Source organism: Rhinolophus sinicus, chromosome 15 (assembly GCF_057876585.1).
Source record: "Rhinolophus sinicus isolate RSI-liver-muscle chromosome 15, RSI-T2T, whole genome shotgun sequence".
Taxonomy (NCBI): Eukaryota; Metazoa; Chordata; class Mammalia; order Chiroptera; family Rhinolophidae; genus Rhinolophus; species Rhinolophus sinicus.
In genome coordinates, this window is record NC_142515.1 from 6701243 (window position 1) to 6727973 (window position 26731).

Consider the following 26731-nt stretch of genomic DNA (forward strand, 5'->3'; position numbering starts at 1 on the left):
CCCACCCCCCACCCCAGAGGCTTCTTAGTTATCCTCCACCCATTATATTGAATACTAAGGAATAAGATTTTGTTGGATGGGGTTGAGCTTTAGAGGGCCACCAAGCATTGTAATATCTAAGACTTTTAGCCCCAAAGAGCCAATTTTCATCTCCTTGAGGGTGATGTCAACCCTATTGAAAATTCATACTCTACAGCGATGAAGAAAGAAAGTCCTTACTCTCAAGATCCATCGAGACCTAAACTCAAAAAAAAACAAACCCCATCTTTGACTTTCAGGAATAACCAAGGTGGATCACTACCCAGGTCCTTGGTGGTGCTGGTGGCCACTGGAGAAACCAGAGGGCCACTGTGCAGAGAGAATTGTAAAGAACCTTTGCAAAGGAGATTCTTCATTCAAATGCCTGTGTTCCCATTCTTTTGTGTGGAAAAGATGCTTGTAACAATAGCAATAATATGTTCTATTACCACCACACAAAGAAAAAAGCATGGCTGGTATAGAAACACTGTGACAGTAGGTAGAATATAAAGAGGTGACTGATAACTCATGCTGAGAGCATCCCAGACTGAGAAACTCTCCATGGCTAAGTGTGCATCCAAGGGAAGATGGGGTTTGTCTTTTTCCAGTGTCAAGGTCAAGTTCTCTAACACAGGTGGCATATTTCTTTGGCAGCTAATTGAAAGGGGGACGAGGGTAAGCACTACATGACAGCCAGGCTGTGTGCCAAGCGCTTGCATTCATTGCCTAGTTAAGGATAAGCCGAGTGACTGTGGCTGCAGAGCTCGTTATTGATCTGAACGCAAGACAGTGGACCCCCTGCTGATCAGGATTTGCCCAGGTCCCGGCTCCTCTCTGAGAATGACTGTGCAATCAGCAGGGACTAGTTCACGGGGCCCCAACTCAGATGACGAGTGTGCTGTGGCCGTCTTTCAGAGTGTGTCTCAGACAAAACAGGCAGCAGAGATGTGCTGCTTTTCATTGTTTTGTTGTACTTTCATGGACAGGTAAGGGCCCTACGAGTCCAAAGCCCTGGCTCCACCTGGTACCAGTTGTGGGACTCTGGACAAATCACTCAGTGTCTTTCTCGGCCTCGGTCTCCATATCTATAGAATGAGGACAGTCACCTCTGCTTACTTCACCTGGTGGTCATGGTGGTGAGAGTCAGGAGAGAAACAGAGCGCATTATTACTGCGATTGCTACCATTATTAGGGACGTTATCACCGTGTCTCTTGTTGAAACGTGTTGCATCACAGACGTGGCTCCACTTCCACCCTGCACTGTCCATTGCTCTTGCTGGTGGGTGTAGAAGCTTCGTTTCCCTTGCGTATTTTTTTCTCCACTTCTGGTGGGTTCCTGCTTTTGCCCTCTTGTGAACAAGAGTCCTTTATAGTCAGCGTCCTCTTTCTCTCACCTGGATACTGTAACACAAAGTGAGTTGTCATAAAGTGAAGTACATTTGCCCCCCAGGAGTGGTGAGAGAATTGGACCCTAAGTTCCTGACCAAGGCTGCACCTGTAACACCTCGTGGGTGTGTCATGAACACAAAGCCATAGCGGCTGTAAATCCCTCCAGTGCTTTAGAAATGCTCACTGATGCTCTTTAAATGCATTCCACGCAGTTGCTGCAGAATGTAATATTATGAAAAGCAAATGAAGCGCACAGCAATTTAACTTTATTTAGCATAAATTCTACATCGTACTGATTTTCTAGTTCTCAAAGATTTGAGCCCACCATAAAATGTGCGACAGATCTGTTTATTTACAATTTACAAAGACATTTTATGGATAATTTGGTTGATCCAGAATCATTTGAAAGACGATTAGAGCACGTCCAAGTCCACGCTGTCCCTCTGGGCCGTCGCCTTTCTCTAGTCACCACCAACCCAGCTCCCACTCGTCTTTCTAAGGAATGAAGCCTTCCCTGATGGGCAGCTCAGCTCCTGGCTGGGATGCTCTTCCTTGCTGCTTCTACAGCATCTGAACTTCCCTCCTGTTCTTTAATACACTGTCATAGAATTGTCCCGTGAATGCCCCTGCCTCTACCCGAGCATGGGTAGTCTGATGCCTGGCTGAGATGTCCTTTGAATCAGATCTTCTTTCCGGTGGGAATTGCTAAACCATTTCTCCCAGCAAATCGAGGCTACGTAACAGGTCACTCACAGGTCCTTGTTCAGAGATGGGAGGTAAGGCAGCCTCAGGGGGAGGGTGTCTCTGTCCTCCACCCCCAAGGGCAGTGTGTGCTCCTGTTCCTCCTAGAGCCTTCCTTCCCTCCTTGGCAGCTGTTCTCATTCCTGCAGATGGCAGCTGTCAGTCTGATGAGCCAGACTTTAAAAGCAAAATTCAGAAAACAACACATAACTATTTCACTTCCCTGTGGCAGCCTGCTTCCCACGCCCTTAACCACCCGACACCCATTATCATGGCCTCCCTGTGCCCCCTTATCACCAAGGAAGTGGGTCATCATAAGACTGCCATCGGTGGCTGCACTAGAAGCTCCAGGAGGGCAGGAATGGTGTCTCTTTCCTCAGCCTAACGTCATAAATATTCATGAAATTATGAAAGAAAATTGATATTCAGTAATAAATATTTATTTAGGCCAGGATATAGAGATAAATGGCTCAGTCTCTCCCTTAAAGGATCTTCAGTCTAGTCAGGGGACAAAGGAAAACAGAAACCACCATGAAACAGTAATACCACAGCCAAGGGAGCTGCTAACCACCACCCAGGGAGGTGATAATCACCACCCAGGGGCATGATGACCACAACCAAAGGAAGTGATAGCCCAACCAAGAAAGGGGATACCACAACCATGGTGGTGATAGCTACAACACAGGGGTGCTGGGAGGACACAAGGCAAATGAATGTTCCAGGCAGAGACGGCAGCACTGGTGCGTGTGGAGGATGGGGACACGCAGTGGGCGGGACTGCGGGAGGGGAGCAGCAAGTGGCTGTCTTCTGGAGAGGTCTGCCCCCCTTGGTGTGTAGCCATCATTGCTTAGGTCCTTAATCCACTTTGTGTTCCAGCTGATGAAGGTTGTGAATGAAATGTGCCCCAATGTCACCAGAATTTATAACATTGGCAAGAGCCACCAGGGCCTGAAGCTGTACGCTGTGGAGATCTCTGACCACCCCGGGGAGCACGAAGTCGGTGAGGTCACCCCTCTGGGGTGCATCTGTCTCTTCATGTCCGGTGCCTTCTCAAAGAGCACAGTTCTCAAAGGCCACAGTTCACTCTGGGAGAACATTCATGAAACAGGGCAGGAGCACTTCACATAGACAGATTCTGCAAAATTTGGTTCTGTGACCCTCTCGTCTTATGATATGGGCTGTCGACTTATTTAAGCTAGAAATCTTCTTTTCTCCAAAAGGACCATTTTTAATCCTGTTCTGCTCTGGACCAACCACACTAAGCAAAGAAGCAAATGGCCAGAGACAACTAGAATAGTCCTTTTCCAGAAGAAAGTTCTAGACTCCCTTGTCATCAATAACTCAAATTTGAGAAGCTCCCTAATTTTTTTTTTAAATTTCAATCCTATTTTCAAGTATTTTCTATTTTCAGCCGTTTCCCACCAGCCACTCCCGAGCCTGTGTTCTCCAGGTGAGAGGGACTTCTCTGATTTGCTTTTTGGTAAATCTGCGAGCCCTCTAGAAATCCCCTAATATTTAAGCTCAGAGATTTGTCTGATTCATTCCACTTCAACTCTCATCTGTATTTCAGGATTTCCTCTGAGGAGTTTCTTTTAAAGAGTAAGGGCTTATCTGCTGGTAAAATCCCATTTCTTCAAAAGCAGTGGCTTTGCCGATGAGGGGAGAAGTGTTATCAGTGCCTGCCGAGCGCTGATAAATTCCAACACGGAAAAAGCTGAGCTGGGAAGAGAAGAAGCTCGGACACCCTCTTACAAAATTGTGTCATTGCCGATGTGCCCTGCCGGACTGTTTTCTGCTTGTATTTGTTCATGTTGGCACCCGTGTACAATTTAATAGGCAGTCCTTTTAAGAAAAAGAATTACCTTCCAGAAGAGAAAAATATAATTTCTATGGCTTGTGTTTAGTTTGTAAATTTAAACCCTTAACACTGTGTTCTTTCATCCTTGCTAAGTGAGAATAAACATTACCTTGTGGCTGATAGTCTCTAAGATTTTTCTACACATTTTCTTATTTACCTGACTATTTGGGAATTAAAACAACAACAACATAGTACCTATAAAATTTTGGAGGTTTATTTGAAATAACAGGTAGGACTAATATTGTAAGTTTATATTATCCAGAGATTGTTTTTTTGTCTAGCACAATGTGATAAGGACGGTTTTGCTACAGGCATCTGATCTGAACCTGTACTTTTCCCATCTTTGAGTCAAGGTGAACCCGAGTTCCACTACGTGGCAGGGGCCCACGGCAACGAGGTGCTGGGCCGGGAGCTGATGCTTCTGCTCGTGCAGTTCCTGTGCCAGGAGTACTTGGCCGGGAACGCGCGCATCGTCCGCCTGGTGGAGGAGACCCGGATTCACATCCTGCCCTCTCTCAACCCCGACGGCTACGAGAAGGCCTATGAAGGGGTAATGGCGCCGGTCACCCACGGCTCGAAGCCCGCCCTTGGCGCTCTCTTGTTGAGTGTCTGCCTCTCTGCTGAGACAAGATTTAGGAAAGATACAACCGCCGAAACGGAGACTTAGGGGCCCTGAGAGGTGGACGTGCCAACAGACTGGAGAACGGGGTCGTGAATAATCTTGTAACATATACAGTGAGAAGAATAGAACAGAGTAATGACGCCTGACATTGAGCAGTCTGTCAAGCCATGCACTGACCTTGAGGATTTCTTGTGATCCTCTCCTCAGTCCTCTGAGGGGAGTTGTTTGTTTATTATTTTGATATAGTGTTCATATTTCTTGTTCTGATTATGGTGTAGAGTTTGTATAGATTATACTTATGTGCAGAATATACATATGTTGGGAATTACGTATAGAATATAGTGAGTATTATCTGGGAATAAAATGAAAAGTTATACTTAACACAACGGTACCTACGATACAGAATTTTGGTTGTGTTTATTGGTACAAAGATTTAGGGATTTGCGAGGCCAGTTGGTTAGGGATTTGTGAGCAGGGCAGGGAGAATGCATTTAATGTGGTGGGTGTTGATACTACAGTGATGGACTCTTAGATCCATTACTACGGGTGTTTCATCCAACCAGTACATAAGCCCTCAGAGGAGAGAAGGGAGGAAGAAGGGACTGGATACTTTCTGAACACTGTCATGAGGTAGGGATCACTCTCTCTGTCCCTCTTTGGAGTGATTTGGCTGTGTTCTCCATCATCCACCAAATAGCAATAGCAGGTATTTTGATAATTATCCTTTGGATGTTATCTTTGGGCCAGAGAGCACCTAGAGACTTAGAGAAACACACTCAGGTGGAGATGGAGATGGACATGGAAGCATCTTGTGTGTGACAGTGTCAGCACTGCCCAGAAGTTGGTGGATTTCTCACATTCTGAATTGCCTCCCAGGGCTCTGAGCTGGGAGGCTGGTCCCTGGGACGCTGGACCCACGATGGGATTGACATCAACAGCAACTTTCCTGACTTAAACACGCTGCTCTGGGAGGCAGAGACCCGACAGAACATCCCCAGAAAAGTTCCCAACCACTACATTGCCATCCCTGAGTGGTTTCTGTCTGAAAATGCCACGGTGAGTAAAAATACCCCCTAATCTGTAGAGCAGTGGAAGGCCAAGGTTAACACCCATTGGTATTTGCAGAGGATGTGACATTTAAGCACAAGACAAAACCATTTTTTTCTTTCATGTTTTCTCCAAAAGTAGAGAAGTGTGCTAGATAATAACTCCCTTTACACTTGGTATTTGAGGAGATTCTTCTTAGAAATCACTTAATTGTATTTCTTTACAACCACGCAGTGCTTCAACAAAAAAATCCCCCTGATTTGGGCATGTTTGTAACTCTCCTTATTACCTTCATCTTTGGTAGTTACACTGCTACGAAATTGTCCTTAGCCCTCACTGATTGCTTGACATGTCTTATTTTTATATATAACTCTCCATGGATTTATTACATGGGGTGCTTCCTCGGAAGGAAAAACACAATTGGGTGAGGTGTTTTCCCTAAGTTTCTTAGTCTTGTTTCTCAAAGAGTATGTTGTAGAATAAATAATTTTCACAAAGTTTCCCATGCCTTTTATTGCCTCCTCTGCCCATTGTCTTTACTGCTCATCTTTGATAGTATATGTCCCTCAAGAGATCTGCTTTGATGGCTATATGAGTTAGGGGTTAGGCTCAGTTGTGACAACAGAAAAAAACAAATAATGAGATAGAAGTTTACTTATTTTTTCACGTAAAAGGATCCTGGAGGCAGATGGTACACAGCTGGCCAAATGGAAGTCCCATGATCCTCAGGAACCAAAGACTTATCCATTTTCCTGCCTCCACCATGTTAGCATGTGACCTTCATCCTCAAGGTCATAATCCAAGATGGCAGTGGGTACTCCCGCTGTGATGTCTGTGGAGGAAGAGGAGAGAAAGGGTTAAAAGAAATAAGTCCTCCTCTCAGATAATTCAGTTAACTTGAAGAGGCATTCCTAGAATTCCTACGTAATACTTCCGTTTAAATCATTGGCCAGAATTTAGTCAAAAGATGGTATCAACCCACCACAGGGAAGGTTGGGAAATACTGTATTTTAGGCAAGCACATCGCAAGCTCAGTTAAACCATTTCCAGTGTTTATTTATTTATTTATTTTATTATCGATTTTATTCTACTGGAATTATCTTCATAGGGATCAGTAATTTATGATAAATATTTGATTCATTGGTCAGTATTTGACCATATCAGGCTTTCTGATTTTTGTTTCTAATATTGTCATTTTTCCTCCCTCCCTCCCTTCCTCCCTCCCTCCTTCCTTCTTTCCTTCCTTCCTTCACCTTTCTTAATGTTTTATCATAAAAAAAGTCAAACATACAAAATTAGAGAGAAAGCTGTAAGGGATTCCCATGTACCCATCTCAGCTTCTCATTGATCAATTCATGGTTCATCTGCACATTCACCAACTTTCTCCCCCTCCCCAAGGTTTTTGAAGCAAATATCAGGCATGATATCATTTCATTTGTAAACAGTTTAGTAAGTGTCTCTAAAATATTGGACTCTTTTGAAACTATAAATTAGTAACATTATCATATCAAAATAAATTGTTTCTTAATATAATAAAATATCTAGCCAGTATTCACATTTTCACTGTTACCATTCTCCCTCCCTCTCCCCTCTCCCCCACCGCTCCCCCACCCCCAGTTTAAATCAGGATCCATATAAAGCCCATTCATTTTGATTGATATATAATATAAATGTTTTAAGTCTCATTGGAGTTACAGATTTCATCTCTATCACTTTCTCTTTTTTTCCTGCAGTTTTATTGTTGTTGTTGTTGATCTCGTAGCAACTAGGTTATAAACAGCCAAATTGCCTCCTAGCGTTTTTCACTGTTTGGAAATACATCCCATTGTATTCTTGGGATGTCACGTAACATATCCCTCTGTGTTTCTTATAAATTGGTAGTGAGAATCAGAGGACACTAGGCTAATTAGAACAAAGTCTGGCAAACTCCAGCCTGTGGGCCATGTCCCCCACCCCAGGCTTGCTTTTGTCAATGGTGTGTATTGGAACACAGCCACGTTCATTCAGCTACCTGTTGTCTGCGCAGAGAGTTGAGTAGTTACGACAGGCTGCAAATGTGTTCATACTACCTGGTCCTTTACAGGAGAAGTCTGGACTAAGGCTTCATCAAATTCAAGGTTGATATTTTTTTAGGTGTGTGTTCTTCTATTAGGAGACAATCACACTTGGCTATGTCTCTTTCTGTGCTCTTTGTAGCCATTGATGAATGCGCCTGACCCATTAATCCCCTGGAGTTGGAAAATGTTGATACTCAATCATTTCCTCTTTGTGCAGTCACTGGAATATTCCCACAAAAAGAAACTTTCCTGGATTTCTCTTTTTTACATTCATTTTCCCACAAAGTCCAGTTTTCCCAGGACCAATTTTGAAATTCTAAATTTTGTTAAGATTCTTTCATATAATGATTGCTTTTTCAACTATGTCCCTGTTTGGAAAGCTACCGTAGGGAGAGAAAGCAGTTTCCTTCTTATTTTATTTATCAAAGAGTGTTTAATTTGGAATGCTCACAGGTGGCAGTGGAGACCAGGGCAGTCATAGCCTGGATGGAAAAAATCCCCTTTGTGCTAGGCGGCAACCTGCAGGGGGGTGAGCTGGTGGTGGCATACCCCTTTGACATGGTGAGGTCTCTGTGGAAGACGCAGGAGCGCACCCCCACCCCGGATGACCACGTGTTCCGCTGGCTGGCCTACTCCTATGCCTCCACACACCGCCTCATGACAGATGCCAGGAGGAGGGTGTGCCACACGGAAGACTTCCAGAAAGAGGATGGGACTGTCAACGGGGCTTCCTGGCACACTGTGGCTGGAAGTAAGTCTCTGGTCATCCTGTGGTCCTCGTGGGGCCAAATGATAACGGACTGTGGGACAGGGAGGGACCCTGCAGGGCCATCTCCTGCTGACTGACTGTTATTCTTATTATCAGTATAATAGCCATCATGGTTAACCATTTACAAGTGCCAGCACTCTACATAGAACAGGGTGGGGCTTATCCCCGTTTTATAAGTGAGAGAACTGGGGCTTGGAGACCAGGAGGGATCTGCCCAAGCGAGAAAGGGGCAGAGCTGGGTCTGTTTGACTTCGTGGGCTGCTCTTAGCCACTGAGCATTTCGGATTTTATACGATCAGAATGGGTACACATGGACTTAGGGGAAATGTTGGACCAAAAAGGAAACCCAGCAAAGGGGCAGAGTCCGTGCTGGTGCTGGCGCCGGGCTTTTTACCCACAGCTGTTCCCATCCTGGGGACGTCCCATGCTGTAAGCTCGCAGAGGGACCTGGATGTTGAGCCCGTGCTCCAGTGTGAAGTGACTTCCAGCTGCAAGTGTGTCCTGAGGCCTGACACGTAGTGAAGACAGTGTCACACATCTGTTCGCTCGAGGTCAGCAGCTGGTCTCCCAGCCCTTCCACGGCATCCGGTGGAAACCCCTCTGTGTGTGATGTGAGGATGTGGTGATGCTCCCGGCATTTACCCCGGACCAGAGAGGCTTCCAGTAGAGACTTCAGGAATTCAGAGGACCCTGTGGTCCAAGTTTTAGGATGAGCACTTTATTTCCTAGGCCAGGGCTGCTCTCGGCCCAAGCCTCCCAAATGAGGAGGGATAAGGGTGTCACATTCGCTAAGGTCCCTCTGTATGGGGATGGCAAGACCTAAGCATATTGCTCGTTGCTTATTTTCTTCACTTTGTGATGGTTGGTCAAGCCACTGGTGAATTTGAAAAATATCCCGTGTCAGATAGACCTGGATTGAAGTATTGAAGTTCTGGTTGCTGTGTGACCTTGGGCAAGTTACTTCAACTCTCTGACCCCTCATATTTTCCATTTGTAAAATGGGCATGATGCTAACAGTGGTGATCCCGCTGGGGCTGCTGTGAGGATTGTGTAGGTGACAGATGTGGGTGTGCTGTCTGTCCGGCTTATCGGAAGCACTCAGTCGTGATAAGACCCCATCCCATGCTCATCCATCCCAACCCAACCTCTTTCATCAGCATATCTGTATTTTCTATTTCACTGTACTAATTAACTTTAATATTATTTTATTTTATCAGAGATTCAGCTTCCCATACTTTTCAGGTATATTTCCACCCTTGGGAAAATAAAAATTAAAAAAGCGGTAGACATATTTATTCCCGTGACCATTTTAAAACATGTACAGAAAGCTTGCCAATTTTTTTCTTGCCAAGCAGATGTATTTTATTTATCTCCATCATGGCTTTTCTCTGTACAAAATAAGAAATATAAATGCAAATCCCTATCTATTAACATTTCTCTCTCTCTTTTTTTAAAGATTTTATTGGGGAAGGGGAACAGGACTTCATTGGGAAACAGTGTGTACTTCCAGGCCTTTTTTCCAAGTCCAGTTGTTGTCCTTTCAGTCTTAGTTGTGGAGGGTGCTGTTCAGCTCCAGGTCCAGTTGCCGTTGCTAGTTGCAGGGGGTGCAGCCCACCATCCCTTGTGGGACTCAACTGGCAACCTTGTGATTGAGAGCCCACTGGCCCATGTGGGAATCGAACCGGCAGCCTTCGGAGTTAGGAGCATGGAGCTCTAACTGCCTGAGCCACCGGGCCGGCCAGGAACATTTCTTAATGGCCAAAAAGCATTCTTGCTTTTCAATCCTAGCCCTAAAAACCTACAATGATCTTCACGTGAAATATCTGTTTATATTTTTATGGCTGCTGTGACTAATTCGGGGACAGACACAGCTAGATTCATTAGCATCAGGTCAATAGTAATGTTTTGACAAGTCGGCTGCCGCATCATCACATCAGCAGCATTTAATTTTTTCCTATCAATTATATTTTCCATTATTTCAGGGACTTTTGTGGCAGAGCCACGTGGTAGCTCCAGCCTCTTTAATCATTCTTCCTCCTGGCAGTGTGATGAAGTCTGCAGATTCATTTCTTTGTAGATTAATGAAATGCGATTTCTAATTTCCTTTCCTCCCCTCCTGCTCTGCTCCATCTTTTTGTTCAGGTCTTGCTCAGGCATTAGCACTGCACTGTCAGGCATTAGTTAATGGAGAGTGGGGCTGTTGAGAGCAGGGTTCAATGCTTCTCAAAATGCACATCATTTGTGGTGTGTGCGTGTCAACTCCAAAGTGGTGTTAGACCCTCTGTGTTCCTGCATCCTCCCGAAATGAAGGCAGATGTCATGATAGCATCGGGCACACAGAGCTCCGTGTTCCGTATTGAAGCTTGTGACAAGAGCAGGATTCCAGGCAAGGAGACAACACAAAGGAATGTCTCGCCGTCCCCAGCAGGGACCAAAGGCTCGGGAGGAACTATCTGGGTCACAGCATCTTGCCCACACGGTTTGCTTCTGAAGCCAGTCTTTGCCAAGTATTCTCTGTTACAAGACATTTGCTGAAGCTCTGGAAGTGAGCAGCATAGCGTCTGCCCAGGTTTTTCAGTGTTCTTCCGGTTTCATATCATGTGGCCCAATTTTCTAGTGCTTCCAGGGCTTGGAAGACACATGTTGCAAAATAGCAGGCCCACTCCAGAGTTTGAAGTATCACATTTATTTATTTCAGTACTAATGGGCATAAAAGGTTGGGATAGGATGTTTTATGTGCACAGAGGAGCCCAGCCCTCCCGGGATGTCCCACCTGTGCGAACTAGTGGACATGCTATGTTCTCTGCAATTCCATACTTCAGTTCTACTGTGTGAGTTGACCTGGCGTTTTGACCAACCTTCTTTAACCAGACCAGGCCCTGCCAAGGATGTTCTATTAACTTGACACTGTCCCACCCTGCCGTGCCACTGCTCTCACTTCCTTGTTTATCACAAATGTTACAGCTGATGACAGGTGAATGGTTTGACTCTGGTAGAGAGAGTGACCATATTTTGGTACCATTTTGCCTGTGACATTAGCAATTAGGCAGCAGCCTGATATAGAATTGCTCTTGACACCCAAAGCCATGATTTTTAATCAGACATTTATACTGGGTGATTCATCACTTAGCATAATGGCGAGCTAAGTGAGAAGGAAGGGCGGACAGGGAGGGGAGGACAGAGGTGGGTCAAATCGCAGGAAGAACCTCCTCTTTTTCTCGGTCAACACAGAGAAACCCAACGCACCCGCTTCCACTCTCTGTAGCCCTAACCCTCAGAATCCATGGGGGGCTCATGAGAAGTACCTTCTGCTGGGTGAGCGCTTCCTGGTGGTCACACACAACTTCACTGCAGTGCGTCTTGCTGATCACCCTGTTCTCCAAAAACAAAGGTGTTGGGGAAAGAACCCCTGGAACTTTATGCCGTCTAACATTCATTTATTCATTTCCCGGATATAAGATACTATAGTGGGTTGAATGGTGCCTCCCCCCAAAAATGCATGCTTACTTCCTAACCCCCAGGACCTGTGGATGAGACCTTATTTGGAAAGTGGGTCTTTGCAGCTGTAATTAAGAGTCTCAAGATGATGAGGTCATCCTGAGTTGCCTGGTTGGGCCCTAAAATCATTAACAAATGTCCTTACAAGGGACGGAAGAGGAGGAGAAGACACAGAAACAGGGGAGGAGACCATGTGGAGACAGAGGCAGAAATTGGAGCGATGCAACCACAAGCCAAGCAATGCCAGGGGCCATCAGAAGCTGGAAGTGGTAGGAAGGGTACTCCGCTAGAGTCTTCGGATGGCACATGTCCCTGCTGACACCTAGATCTCAGACTCTGGCCTCTAGAACTGTGGGAGAATACATTTCCATTGTTTCAAGCCCCCCAATTTGTGACCATTTGTAACAGCAGCACTAGGAGATGAATACAGGAACCGACTCCCTGCCAGGCTGGGTCCTTCACATCTGTTGCAATCATGTCAGGAGCACCAGGCTCATCTGCTTTCAGGCTTAGTGGTGAGCGCACGTGCCCTACAGCCCCCAGCAGCTGTGCTCTGTTTGGAGATAAGAACAAGGGCCTGTCACACACACCTAGGTTCAAACCCTGCCTCTCGCCCTTTCCAGACACATGATTCTGGACACATTTCTTAACCATTCTCTGCCTCAATTTTCTTATTTGTAAAATGGTGCTATTCTGCCTCCCTCTCTGCTGGGTTTGCGGAGCAGATTAAGTGACTAATGGACGCAGAGTGCTAGGTCCTGGTTTATGGAACGCACCGAGGTACTGGTCTGGATAGCTATTTTTAGGAACTAGAATAGAAGAGTGCTGTACAGCTGTAGCTGAGAGCAGCATAACTACAGAGGCAAATTTAAATACTAAAAATCCATACTGTTAATGAATGATACCCTTATTCCAAAAGTAGTGTTAAACCGAGATTAAGAAATAAAAGGATTTTACCTAAAAAGCTCCTTTTGTCAGAGGTGCTGTCTCTCATATGTGCCTATCTTCCCCATAAACCACTCCACCTGCATCTTCACCCTCTCTCAGCTCCCCTATCCCTTCCCACAACACTTGCCCTAATTAGTTTTTTATCTGTAGTAGATACTTGCTACCTCCTTGTTCAAATGAAGCCTTTTGAATCCTGTTCTTGAATGTTCTTGCAGTCTCCTCGGTGCCATTTTGAGCCTTGGTCAGTTACATGTTGTCCGGTTGGCTTGGCAGGTCTCAACGATTTCAGCTACCTTCACACAAACTGCTTCGAGCTGTCCATCTACGTGGGCTGTGACAAGTACCCACACGAGAGCGAGCTTCCTGAGGAATGGGAGAACAATCGGGAATCGTTAATCGTGTTCATGGAGCAGGTATGGCCTGGGCACACGGCTGTGATGGGAGCCTCGCTAAGGAACGAGGCCCTTGTGACGGCTTAAAGTGAGAGATCATGCTAGTGAGTCGGACTGCGGCCATCGTCCTGGGCTGGCCACTGCAGAGTGGGAAGGAACCATTGTCTGTTTGCACTTGATTGGACCCGAGAAAGCGAGCTCTAAGTCAACGTTGATTGCACTCATGCTGAGTGAGACTTATTCATGCTGAGTGAGAACTAGATTGGGGGGTTTTCAGCTGCTGCTGTGTGGAAAGGTGGGTGACATGTGTCCGAGCCAGCGTGCCCAGGCCCCATGTATTAGTATGCCAGGGCTACATAACAAAATATGCAGGCTGGGGGGCCAAAACAACAAATTACAGTTCTGGTGGCTTGAAGTAAGTCCAAGATGAAGGTGTCAGCAGGTTGGTTTCACTCTTAGGCCTCTCCTTGGCTGGGAGCTGGCTGGCCTCCTTCTTACTATGTCCTCACGTGGGCTTTTTCCCATGGGCATACACTCCCTGTGTGTCTATGTGTCCAAATTTCCTCTTGCACCCCCGACCCGTTCCTCCTGCTCTCAAGGACACGTCCATCTTGTAGCACTGAGTAAACCAGTTCCAACTAGGTGCTAAAACTAACTGAATAGCATCCATGCCTCACTGAGGAACAGACTAACTGGAAAGCAGAGGAATAAACAAAAAGGAAGGCCCAACCTCAGTTATGCTCGTATGACTGTACCCTGATTCCCACCCATGACGGAGTAAGATCCTGAGGCTGTACACCGAGGCTGCCCCTGGTCCCCTGGGCAGCGTAGATGAGTCAGACAAGGCATCTAGCCAATGGCTTGGGCTGCCAGCTCCCTGTACCTGCAGCTCCACACCAGTGGCAGGGGTCGGCCCTGGGCACTAGCACTCAGGAAGGTCGTGGGAGGGTTGGTGCAGCCCACTGTGCACTATCCTGTCACAGAGGGTGTGAACTTGCGCTTCGCCCTTTGGGAAGCCATGAGCACACTTACTGTCCCCTCCCTGGAACTTGTTGAGGAAAGGCGCTTTTTCATTTCATCTAGGAAAAGAGAGACGGCCCTAATCCTTCAAAGATCGTGGTCCCAATTTGCCAAAGAGCCTCATATGGGTTCAAAGCCCAGGCATAGTATTAGGCATGAAGAATGTCGTTGGCAATGATGGCATGTCACCTTGGATTCTCACATCTTACCACAGATAGGAAACTGAGGCATGGGGTTCAGAACTGATGTGTCATGTGACACAGCTAATCAGTGGGAGGGCCCTGTAAACTGAGTTGTTGTTTGTCTGTGACTGTTTTCTTTTCTCTGACTCTTAAGTCATGAAGTCGACGTATTAAGTCTATATAGTCCAGGAAAGTCAAAATCAATGTGCCTATAAAAAGTTAAATTCCATTTTCAGTGATATGTTTTTTGTTTTTTTTTGTTTTTTCATGAGCCATCTCAGATCCTAATATTTTTTAAACCTCTGAAAGATTTTCACTCCAATGGAAGACTCCTGGTGCAGACTCATAAGGAGTGCCGACGTTTACACATCAAATCCACACAGAGCTTTTGAGCTAGGCATGGCTTCATGAGGGTTCTTGGTGACACTGGGCTGGCCTCAGGTTCTTAGTTCTCACTGTGCTGGTTGGGTGGGAAGAGTCAGTGAGCTCACCCCATGTCTCATCATGTTTGCCGAGCAGGTTCACCGCGGTATCAAAGGCGTGGTAAAGGATTTACACGGAAAAGGAATTCCAAATGCCATTATCTCCGTAGAAGGTATCAACCATGACGTTCGAACAGGTAACTGCAAATAGGAAATATCCACTTTCTGGAAGTATTTGAATGAATGAATGAATGAATGAATGAGTGAGTGAGTGAATGGATGGATGGATGGACATTGCATGGTGGTTCATAGACCGTGCAGTGAGTGGCTGAGCTGGGATGGGAGCCAGCTCACGTCCAAGTGCAGTGCCCCTTCCCTTACCCCATGCTGTTCCTCCTGTAGAGCAGGAGGGGCCTTTCCCCCCAAAATTGTCCTCATCCCTGTCTTCCCAAAACATCCCAATTTGACCTGTGAGAAAACGGAGACCCTGGTACATTAGGACGGAATAAGGCTGGGACTTAGACCTGGCCATGTGTTCTTCAGTGCCAGGTCGCCTGCCAGCATGCCCCGTACAGAGGCCAGTTATTACTTAAATGGGCGAAATGTATCTGAGATGCCACAGAGTAGCAGACTACTGCTGTCACACCCTCACACATCTCACTCTTTCCATGCAGTTGCCTATTTCTTCCCTCAGCAATATCTTCACACTGCGTAGCATGGCATTTGGTACATACTAGCCCCTCATAGGTATCCATTGATTCGTTTGTTTATTCATTTATTCAACAAATGCAGACTGCAAACCCATAACAGGCCAGATGCATGCGAGGTGCCCGAGGTCATCATGTATGAAAGAGGCTGTTTGATCAGCTGTCATTGGGCTGTATTTTAAGCATTGCTAACGAGTGCCTTCAAAAGAGTGATTCACAGGAGGCAGGAACATCCCTTGGATTATTAGGCCTTGTGCATATGGTGAGAAAACACGAGGGTTTTGAAATGGAGTGGGACATAAAAATCCCGGGGCCCCACACACCAGCAGCGAGCTCTGCCTAATGAGCTCTGGATTTCAGGTCCCTGTAATCAAGGAGACTGTTTTGATAAGCTTATGGGAAACGCGTGTCCCATTGCCTTTATTTCCCCCCTAAATAATTTCCCCGTGCGTACTCATGGGAAATGGATTCCATACTTTACGCATGGAGGTTTACTGTGTTTGTTTCAGTGTCTTTCAGTGCTCAATGTCAGCTCTGAATTTGCCTTGATTTCTGTCTGAGGCTTATGTGATCTGACATGTTTTATTTCAGGAGGGATTTTGCATAAAATAAACAGGGGTATTAAATGCAGTTCCACAGGGAGAGAAGCTAGTAAGAATGCTTTCTAAATGCATGAAATATGTTGACCAGCACCTGGCTCAGAATGCCTCGTGACTGTCCCATGCTTGGTCAGGACACTCACCTGATCTGCTAGCAAATGACCTTCACTGGGGCCAGGGTTGTCCCTTCTGTCCACCACTGCCAAGCGACTCCAGCTGTATGTCGACCTCCCCTCTGCAGCGGCATGGAACACTCGCACCTGGACAGACCTGACCACTTGCCGGGACAGTAACTCATCAGTGGTTAAGACCTGACATACCCAACTTCTTGGGTTAATAAGACATTTGTCTTCATCCCACTGAATCGAACTGGCGTTACTTGGGGATGCGCCATATGAAACACACTGTTAAGTGCAGAAGAGTAAGCGTAAGGAGCCCACACTCTAACACATGGCCAGGACAGGAAGAGGAGGACACGTGATCTGGTAGGAGGACAGGGGGACATGCGAAGGGCTGGCTCCTTCAGGTTTGCTCGGGAGCTGTAGGGCCCAGAGAGATGTCTCAAAGGGGGAACTGCATTGTGAGGTGCAGGCTGTCTGACCGCAAGATGAAGACAGCTTGATGGGCTCTTACCTTCTGAAAAAGCCATGAAATGGCATTGGATTCAGTTGAAAACCTTGCATTTTCACTAAAGGAAGACGCAAGGTGCAGGGCTGAGAAGTACCAGGGAGGCCCCTACCTAAGTAGTGCACCGGGGCTCTCACACCGAGTCCTGTTTACCAGGGAGCAGGCTGCGTGACGTGTGGCAAACAACGGCCAGCATACTTCATTTTTCTCACATCCTGTGCTCTCGTGACGGGGGCTCAGCCTTGCACCACCCATGTTTGACTGCTCATGGAGCTCCAAGTTTCTCTTGGACCCGGACGTGGAATAAGGGCCGTGGAAGTACAGTTACCAGGGCCTCCTCCCAGGTGTTGGCCCTTGTCCTGTGTTGTGCGTCCCTTGTCTTTTCAGAAGTGAGGAGCCCCACCCCTAAATTACTATTCTATATTTATAGCCACGCTAAGGAAAGCCAGGAAGCCATACACCAATGGCTTTTCAAGATGGCGTTTTGTGGTGAGGGCCTACCGTTTGGAAATTCAAGTTCATAATGAATGGAGTATATTGTCAGGGAGAAAGGAGTGTTAGTGATTATTTCTCCATCTCTGCTCATGTGTATTAACACTGTGGGGAGTCTACACCCCAAGCCCCTGCCTGTTAAAACCATTAAGGGGGCTTCCAAAGAGGAAAACATCTTGACTTCCCAAGTGCATGACGAACTTGCAGCTGCAGGGGCTTGAATTCCACACGGCCTGCCTCTGAGTCTCTCTCTGGCCAGGGGGCTGGTCGTGGAATCACAGGGCTGGTAGTCTCTGCATTAGATACGAGTTGCTCTGAGTTCCTCTGTTTCCTTTTCACAGCCAGTGACGGGGATTACTGGCGCCTCCTGAACCCCGGAGAGTATGTTGTCACAGCCAAGGCGGAAGGTTTCACCTCGTCCACCAAGAACTGCATGGTTGGCTATGACATGGGGGCCACTCAGTGCGACTTCACTCTCAGCAAAACCAACCTGGCCAGGATCAGAGAGATCATGCAGAAGTTCGGGAAGCAGCCGGTCAGCCTGCCAGCCAGGCGGCTGAAGCTCCGGGGGCGGAAGAGACGACAGCGAGGGTCACCTCCCAACGCTTGAGACACATCCCAGACCCCTGCAAATTAAACCACCCCCGGTCATAGTTCCATAGAGGACTTGCTCCCCGATGTTTGCTCTGTAATTCAAGAAGGCCTAGGAGAATGTGTGCATGGCAAGGCTGGTCCCAAAGGGGGGGCTGAAGGCTTAGGACATTTTCTTCTCTTTGTTCCCTTGTATCCAAATAACTTGGGCAGAGTGGCAGAGAAAGGCTGGCTGGTGTGAGAGAATTCAGCAAGTCAATCGAATCAGAGAGCGGGGGAAGCTTGCCTGCTTGGGCCTCCTGGCCGCCACAGGAAACCAGTGCTTCCCGTTTGCATTTGCGTGAAAGCAAGTTCTCCGTGTATTTGCAATGTGCACGCTAAATTGTAGCAATACTGGGGCCCTGCAATCCCCAATGTCACCATTTGAGATGCTCCTGGGCATTCCAAGAGAATCCACCCTCTTGGCCCCAGGACATACTAAGCTGCAGCAAATCAGTTCTGCATTCTGTTAACAATAGAGACATCACCAAGCGAGCTCAGTCAGCCTCTGGAGTCAGGTTTAGTTTCCTTTTCAACAAAAGCTCGTGCTCATAAAAGAGGAGACAGGCTGAAATAATTTAAGTGATGGGTGGGCAGCAGGCGTGCACTAGGGCTGGGCCGGTGGCTTGCAGACTGGGTTTCCAGAGAACCGTCCCCAAATGTCCTGCTGCTCTGGTAGCCCTGGGGGCGCCCTGGGCGGGGACTGCAGCAGGTGCCGGCCTTCCTAAGGAACCAGATCCTTCAGCCCTGCTCCTCAGTGACCTGCTAGGACTTGAGAAGAGCTGGAAGGAGGCTCACCTGCAACCCTCTCTGCTCCGGCTGTCCTCCTTTCCTGGAAATGAGCACTCCTAAACTGGCCTGATGTCACTAGGGGAGTGGTTTTTGATATCGGAATACCAGACCTTCCAGATTGCACTAAATCTGATGAAAGGCTCTTAGAGTTATCTGTGGAGTGTTGGTTCAGGAGGGGCTATTGAATTACCATACAAGAAAACAATTTGTCCCACTTTTTTTTAATTAATGTTGCTGCCTCACTGACCTGGGAAGGATGAGAAAAATAAAAAAAAAGCAAACGATATGATGCTTCCAGTGTGTGGTTTTCCTGAGTACACTCGCCGCCCCCACCCAGTAGGGCCGGCCGGAAAGCTTTCGAGACGGGTTCCCTGCAGCTTGATTCCTCAGCTGAGCTGATTCCAGAAGGCCATTGAAGCTCTTCCTCCTGCCTGTCTGTCTCCTGCCATGTAAACAAAGCTCCAAGTTCACAGCCAAGGCATAAGGAGTCCAGGGAAAATTAGAAAAAAGAAATCAGAGAGGTGGGTGAATCTTCTGGTGCCTTCTGGGGCACGCCGAGGAGAATGACAGGTCATGAGAGCTAAGGGGCACCTCCAGATCAACGAGTTCCAGGACAGCACCCAGCTTTCCTCTCGCAGACCGACTCTGATTTATCAGTAGTAGTTGCTTGGAGCTCTGTGTTAAGGATTCTGAGGCAGAGTCCTGGCTCAGTGGGAAAGAATACCGCAGCTTATCAGCTGTGTGTGTTATGGGGATGGGAAGGGGTGAGAGCGGGGAGACCTCAAACTTCCATCTTTGAGCTAGTCCAACCCTCCTGAACTTAGAGATAGAAATACTGAGGCCCAGGAAGGGGCACAAATTGTCCAAAGTCCCATTTCGGACAGCAGCAGGACCCTTAACGGCAACGCTCTTTCCACAGCCTTCCTGAAAAAACGTGTAATTAGTTCCTAGAGCAGCCCTGGGGCCTGTGCCTCTGGACCTGACTCTCTTAGAAGCAGATCATGCCCCCAGGCAATAACACAGCCTTGGGAGCCACAGGTGCATTTCATAAATCAGAGAGGACAAAAGATGGGAACCTTTATTTGATCAATTTGCCTGGAGAAATTTAGCAAGGAGCTGATGAAATGTGTATAAAAGCCTGAAGAAACACACTGGGCCTGATTCTGGTGCGCTTTTTTTTGCCATCATAACTCCCTGTCCCCTTGAGCCAACCTGTCATCTGGGTTCTATCCTGACTTGTGGTGCCGTGTTGATGGTTAGTTGGTGACGCTCATCAGAAACACAGTTTCTAATCTGCAATGAATTTTGATTGAAAGTTGTGGCTTCCTGCCCAACTCTGCCTCACTTGTCATTTTCCCCAGGCACGTGCTCTTGCTGGGCTAAGGGACACAGAAAGGCTACAGTCCTTTGGGCATTTTCTCCATCTAGCTCTGGAAAGTCCAGAAATTCCAGGATTTGGGGATCAGGTCCTCCCTTCCTCCAGTTCATATACAACACACTGCACAAGGCCTGGGAGACCATTGGAGCAGAAAGAAGAGGGAGACCTCTAAACCCCATGGAGAAAGTTTCCATGACACCCCCAGGCCCGTGGAGGAAGGGAAGAGCCCACCGGTCACTGTACCTCCTGAGGAGGGGGCAATGGGTTTGAGAGGGAAAAGATGGAGCTTTGTGGGTGGGTGGCTAGAGTTTGACCCCAGGGCCGTCTTTTACTGTCTAAGTGGTGTTGAACAGTCTCTGAGATTTATTTCCCCATCTCTAAAATGGGATAGGAGCCCCTCGGAGGGTTGTTGTGGAGGTTCAATCAATGTTAACATATTTAAATGCTTGGACCCTTCAGCATCAAAAAGATCTAGAAATTAAAATGGAGTATTTTTAGAAAACACTCTGGTACCATGTTTCCCCTAAAATAAGACCTAGCCGGACAATCAGCTCTAATGCGTCTTTTGGAGCAAAAATAAGACGGTCTTATTTTACTATAATATAATACGAGGTATATAATATAATATAATATAATATAATATAATATAATATAATATAATATAATATAATATAATATTATGTTATATAATACAATATATCAGGTATAATATAATATAATACCAGGTCTTATATTAATTTTTGCTCCAAAAGACACATTAGATCTGATGGTCCGGCTAGGTCTTATTTTCAGGAAAACACGGTAACATCTCTTTCCTGTTCAATAACTGAACCCTGGTAAATTCAGGGGTTATTTTCAAGGGTTAATAATATGGACAAGGAAACGGCTACATTTCTGAACTCTCCTTGTGGGTAGGGGTGGCACCATGTTTGTCAGTTCTGGTTAATGAAATGTGAGAATTCCAGAAAGTGAGAGTAAAAGGAGGGTGTGCCTTTCTGTTCTTTCTCTTTTTTCCTTTTGTCAACCTGGAACGGACACATAGCAGTTGATGCCGCAGCAGCCATGGTTGATGCCAACCTTGAAGATGGAAACCACGCCTTGAGGAGGGAAGAGCCTGGGTCTTGGAGACACAAAATGCCACCCGTCGGTCCCAGTGGTCTTCCTCTGGATGTTTCCAGCCTACCTTGTCTCAGCCTCGCTTATTGGGGGTTTTAAGTTACGTGTGTCAGATCTTTATCCTAAGTGACACAAGGCTCAAATTCAGGTCTCTCTGATGCAAAAGTTAACATTTCCAACCCATAAGCTCTACTCAACCCAAGAACATTTTTGCACATATTTTTCTAACTTAGTCTGCCTCAGAACTTCAGAAACCAAAAGCCAAAATGCTGAATAAACTGTGACTAAAAAGAATAACCGTGTTGCTCGGGAATTTTCAGTTCCAGTTTTCAGATGTTCTGTTATGCACTGAGGTCCTTCCTTTATAAGCATCCTTGCCAAATCACCTACTATTTCTAATGTTTTTCACACTGTCACTGGACACTGCCTCCCGACTCAGCAGTCACCGTTAAGGATGATAAAGTGAGACTAATGAAGCTTCAGGACACTAAGCTTGTTGACGCGATGAGTGTCCCTGTGTTCACACACTTGCATGGGACTTGGAGCATGGGGAACCCATAACTGTGACCCTGAATAATTTTGCATTTGCAGAGACTGTAAGCATGATTTTGCAAAAGTATTGCTTTATACCTTCTAGCTGACCAATGCATAAAGAACTTTCCAAGATGATTCTTTTGGTTAACAGAAAGGTAGTGCACTTCTGAGGGTGTTTGCTTACTTGTTCAGTTATTTCATTAGGGATTAAATTATCTGGGTCCTTATAAAACCCTAGGAAAGAAATGTGTTCTGTTGTGAAGGGGGTCGGTTCAGAGTCAGGAAGTGGAGGGAAGTGAGAAATTGAATATACAAGTGGACAGCGACCAGACTAATTTGAAGACAGATTTCTGATCTGCAATCTGCAGCAACCAGCCCAGGAGAACAGCCTAACGTGGTGAGCTGTCAGTCAGACTCGGAGGAAATCAGACTGCTCTCTCTTCAAATGATTCAGGAAGGCAATCAACCAATGCAAAATGCTCAATAACTGATACCTTCCCCACTTTCTGTCTCTGCTTCCAACTTCCGGCCAACCAGAGAAAGTTCAGTATGCTCCCCTAAGCAATCACGTAGAGTGTCCTGCTTCTAGCTATGCCACCTCCAGCTTCCCCAGGCCAACAACCTCTAATGGGTGTGCCTGAAGCCCTCCCTCAAAGCTTCCCCTCTCCTTGGCTTGCCTTTAAGTCTCTGCCAAAACACCAGAGACGGTGCTGACTCTGGTGCGTAGTCTGAATGCGTAGTCCCTGCTTGCTTTCACTTGGGTGGTTTTCATTTATTCCACAGGAGAGAGCTCAGGCATTGGGAGGAGAGAGAAATGGATTTGACTGCAGACTCTGTCACTCGCTGCCTGTGTGAGTCCAAGCAAGTCACTAATCCTACTCAGACTCAGTATCCTCACCTGCAAAATGGGCCAGCTGACTCAGAACAAGCATGCAGGAAGTGAGGGACCCTTGCACTTTACTAAAATCACTTCCTAGAAATCAATTCTATTACCTTCGGGTTTTGTTTTTAATTTTATGTTTTTTAGGAATACTGGGTAATTTTTTTTTTTTCCTTTACATGGCACTTTGCAATTTCCAGAGGATTTGCACATCCATTATTTTATTTGTACCTCCCAGCAACCCCTGGGGTAGGCCGGAAGTTCTTATCAGCCCCATTATGCACATGAAAAAGTGAGGTTGGAGCAGTTAATGGTTGGTTAACGTGGTGGGTTGCCCCACTAGTAAGGGGAGTGCAGGTGGAGCGGTGTGAGGGCCTTACTTACCCTGACGCCTTTTAGTACAAAGAGGCAAACCAAACTTGTTTGCTTAGCTCACGGAAGTATTTGTTTAGGACTGACAGCCTTGGGATAACGGCATGTGGACTCTGGTTCAGATCAGAGCTTCCTTCCAGGGTGTGGGTGCTGCCTTTGGATTGGTTCTGAGATCCACGTTCTAGTTCCTACCCTGGGTCTGCTGTGCTGACACTCAGTGTTATTAATGCCCCAGGGATCATCAAGACAAGATAGGTGTCAGTGCTTTTGAGGGTTGTGAGGCCAGAGGTGCAGAAATGTCCAGCTCCTTCATGTCCATCACTTCTCCCCTCCCTGGAGGCTCCAAGTGGCTCCACGTAAGGGAGAATGATGGTGGATGGGGGATCAAGGCCAAGCCAACAAAGCCTCCTCTGGTCACAAACCAAGTCCTCCCTAGCCCCGATGGCTGTGTTGGACCCAGTGATTGCACACAGGCTCACTGCCCTGCGCAGTGAAGAAGGAATCAGAGTGAGGGCCTGCCCGTCTGAAGTGCTGGGCCTGCCTAGGCCGAGTAGGGCCTCAAGAGGGAGAGAGAACAGGGGTTCCTGTCTTGAAATGCTGTAACCCCACCCAGTGGGAAAACACAGGCCAATGATTGTCATCGGTTCTGGCCAATCAAGTACCAGCTCAGCCCTAAGGCTGACAGGGGAACCTGGGAAAGGGGAAGTTTGAGGCAGATCTTGAACCAGATGAGACTAAAGTATCGCCCTCCCTCCTGGGACCCTTCAGAGTTAAGCTGTGATGGCATCTACAGAAATGGAACCCAATAATTCCAACTACCATATGGAATTAATTGTCTTACCTTTTTCCATGAAGGAAATCTTGCGTCCTGTCTACCCTAGGCAATACGTTGTGGATTCCCATGACTTGAGTGTTTGTCATACGATGAGGTTTGTTGTCAAAGGCCTTTATTGAGTGTTCGCTCTGTCCCCTCCTGACAGGCACTAGGACAGGATGGAAAAGACCCCAGTCTCTCAGTTGGAACATTGGCATGCCAATGTCCTGTGATGGCAGTTTTAGAGATTGGTCACTTCTCTCTGATGACTTCGGGTGCTGTAGGGCAGGAAAGGTGACCTTCAGCTGGATTGGGAAGATGAATCAGAGTTCACCCAGCAGACCAGGGGAGGAAGCGTAAGAGCAGGCCTCTCGGGGGACGAGACAGTCCGTGCAATGGCACAGAGAGACACAGGCTGTGTTATATTTGAGGAGCTATAGAAGGACTCCACATTAATGAGAGAAAAATATCAGGTGAGGAAAGGCAGATGATGGCAAAGAGGAAAGCAGGTGCAAGGCTGTGCCAGGCGCCAGGCCTCAGGTGCTGGATTAGGTATTGAGAAGTACCCTGTGGGCACTACCGACCCACAGAGAACAGCAGAGGCCACACAAGAAATTCCAAGAAATACAAGAGAGCAGAAACATGGCTTCTTGCTGAGAAGTAATGGGGCCATTTCCATGAGTGGTTTCTTCGGTCTAAAAATATACATGTTAAAAACATTTCTTTCAGTACATGGAGTGGAAAAAATGTTTAGTTCTTTAAAAAGGAGGATACATTTAAAAAAAAATCAATGAATTGCAGGACAAGCTTCAGGATTTAATTGCAAGCTTAAATTTGGCAAATCTGGTCCCTTTGCAAGCACTGCTCATGCATTAGCTTGGCCAGGGCTGTCCCCTGGGACAGCAGTGAAACTGGGGGAGAGAGGTGTAATTATTTCCATTTTACTGATGAGGACACTAGGCCTGGGAATGGTCTGTTACTTATCTAAGCTCTTTTCCATTTATAGAGAAGCAGAAATTTGGAGGGAATAGCATTTAGTAAAAGGATCGATAATTGGAAGGTCTGCAAGATGGGAATTTGGAGCAGAAAAATGTCCACAATGGGATTTGCTGTGGGCAACGGCAGGTCACACCCAGGATCCTGGAGAAGAATGTAGACGCCTCCCATTGTTGTCCCAACAGGGGGTTGGAGCTGGTGTGAGGCCGGTGGACTCCGAGGGTCAGGGAAGGAAGTGTGTGCGAAGCCAGCAGCGCAGAGCCTGGAGGGGACATTGCCAGCAGGAAGTAAATGTGAAGCTCAGAGAACAGGTGGACCTGGGGCCACCAGTCACTAAAATCCGTCTGCAACCCCAAGGAAGGCAGGTTTGAAAGGTGGGTCCAGGATACTGACTCGGCCATGTGATGCCTCAGTGGAAGAGGCTCTGAATTCACCGCCTCAGTGCCCTGCACTCAGGAAGACCTCAGGGATTGTCCCCTCATCTCCCTGCCGCACTGCTGGTTACAAGGAATTCTAAACCACTGGCAACTGGAGCGCAGCAAGGGAACTGGAAGTTGGGCTGAATACTTCTACTCATTGATTCCTTCAGTGAGCAAAGATGTACTGAAGCCTGCCGTTGACTAGGCACCGTGCTGAGGCTCAGGAGACCCCAGGGAAGGAGAGAGGAGAGGTCTCTTCCACACGGAAATGGCGTCTTGCAGGAGTCCTCAGCGGTGCCTGGTGTTTCGGCCCCGTGGGGCTTGCTGTGGACATGAGCTCACAGCTGGAGGGAAGCAGGTGCGCAACTCCTGTCAAACGTACTGATGTGCTCGGCTACTTTGCAGGTAAAGTCATCCAGGAAAGACACGTGGGAAAAGGTCTGTGGGAAGTAAACATCTCCACTCAAGAAAATGGATTTCTGGAGGGAGACAGGAGGCCAGGAGTCATTTGCGCCTTTTCCCGGTGGGGTCTGCAGCGGTGGGATTAGGAGAGGCAGGTCCTCTAACTGCAAGGGGATGAGACATTCTGGGGAAAAACAATACACCCGACCTCTACGAGGTCCAGCTAAGATGGTGGGGTGCATTGTTCAGGTTTTCATATACATGGGATGCAGCGGCGCTGAAGACTGCTGAAGGGTGAGCCAAGGACGAGCAGTTATTCTTTAGCTCATCTGTCCTGTACTTCAGGAAGAAAGCTTTGACAGCAGCAAGAAAGCAGGGCCAAGATTGAGGAAAGGAAGAGCCAACGGGGAGCTGCTACACCAACCGTTCCAGGTGAGAGATGATAGAGGTCCCGAGCAAGGCAGCAGCCACAGGAAGCAGTGACATCACATATCACACATTCTAGGACTGGCTCAGAGGCATTCTGTGCCTCAGGTTCCAGTAGAACTGTCAGGTCTCAAGTCCAACGCATCCTAATTCGTCCAGGCAGTACTTAACAATTTTCGAGCGTCTGGTGCTTCCAAGTCAATCCCTCTTTTCCCCTCAACAGATAGGACTGAAGCCAACAGCCTGGAATCAGCCAGGCTCCAAGGCTCTTCCCCACCTATCCCACCATTTGGGGGCCATATTTCCTTGAGCTGAGCTGATTAAATCCATGAGTTTTAGCGACACACACACACACACACACACACACACACACACACACACACATTTTTATTATTGCCCAGGTTGCATGCCCATCTTTGACCCGATGTCTTTGCCCAGGGCATTCAGTATCCCAGGTGACCAGGCCTGGGTCTCATGTCCACCTCCCGGGCTGGAGAAAAGGGATCACACTGACCCTAAGAACATGGTTGGAGAATGGGGGAGAAGGTGGTTTTACAAAGGAAAGCCAGGGTGTTGTTTCCCCC

At 47.1% G+C, this 26731-nt stretch overlaps 1 protein-coding gene across 1 annotated transcript in view; it reads left to right on the forward strand.

Moving 5' to 3' along the window:
* CPXM2 (carboxypeptidase X, M14 family member 2) overlaps positions 1–19094 on the forward strand; it is a 98515-nt gene extending 79421 nt beyond the window's left edge. The window contains exons 8-14 of the mRNA XM_019742217.3: positions 3025–3148; positions 4360–4556; positions 5505–5684; positions 8186–8483; positions 13221–13360; positions 15061–15160; positions 17730–19094. Coding sequence (XP_019597776.1) covers positions 3025–3148; positions 4360–4556; positions 5505–5684; positions 8186–8483; positions 13221–13360; positions 15061–15160; positions 17730–17998 — 1308 coding nt within the window. The 3' untranslated portion in view covers positions 17999–19094. The remainder of the gene's footprint in view (positions 1–3024; positions 3149–4359; positions 4557–5504; positions 5685–8185; positions 8484–13220; positions 13361–15060; positions 15161–17729) is intronic.
* Positions 19095–26731: the final 7637 nt, after the last annotated feature.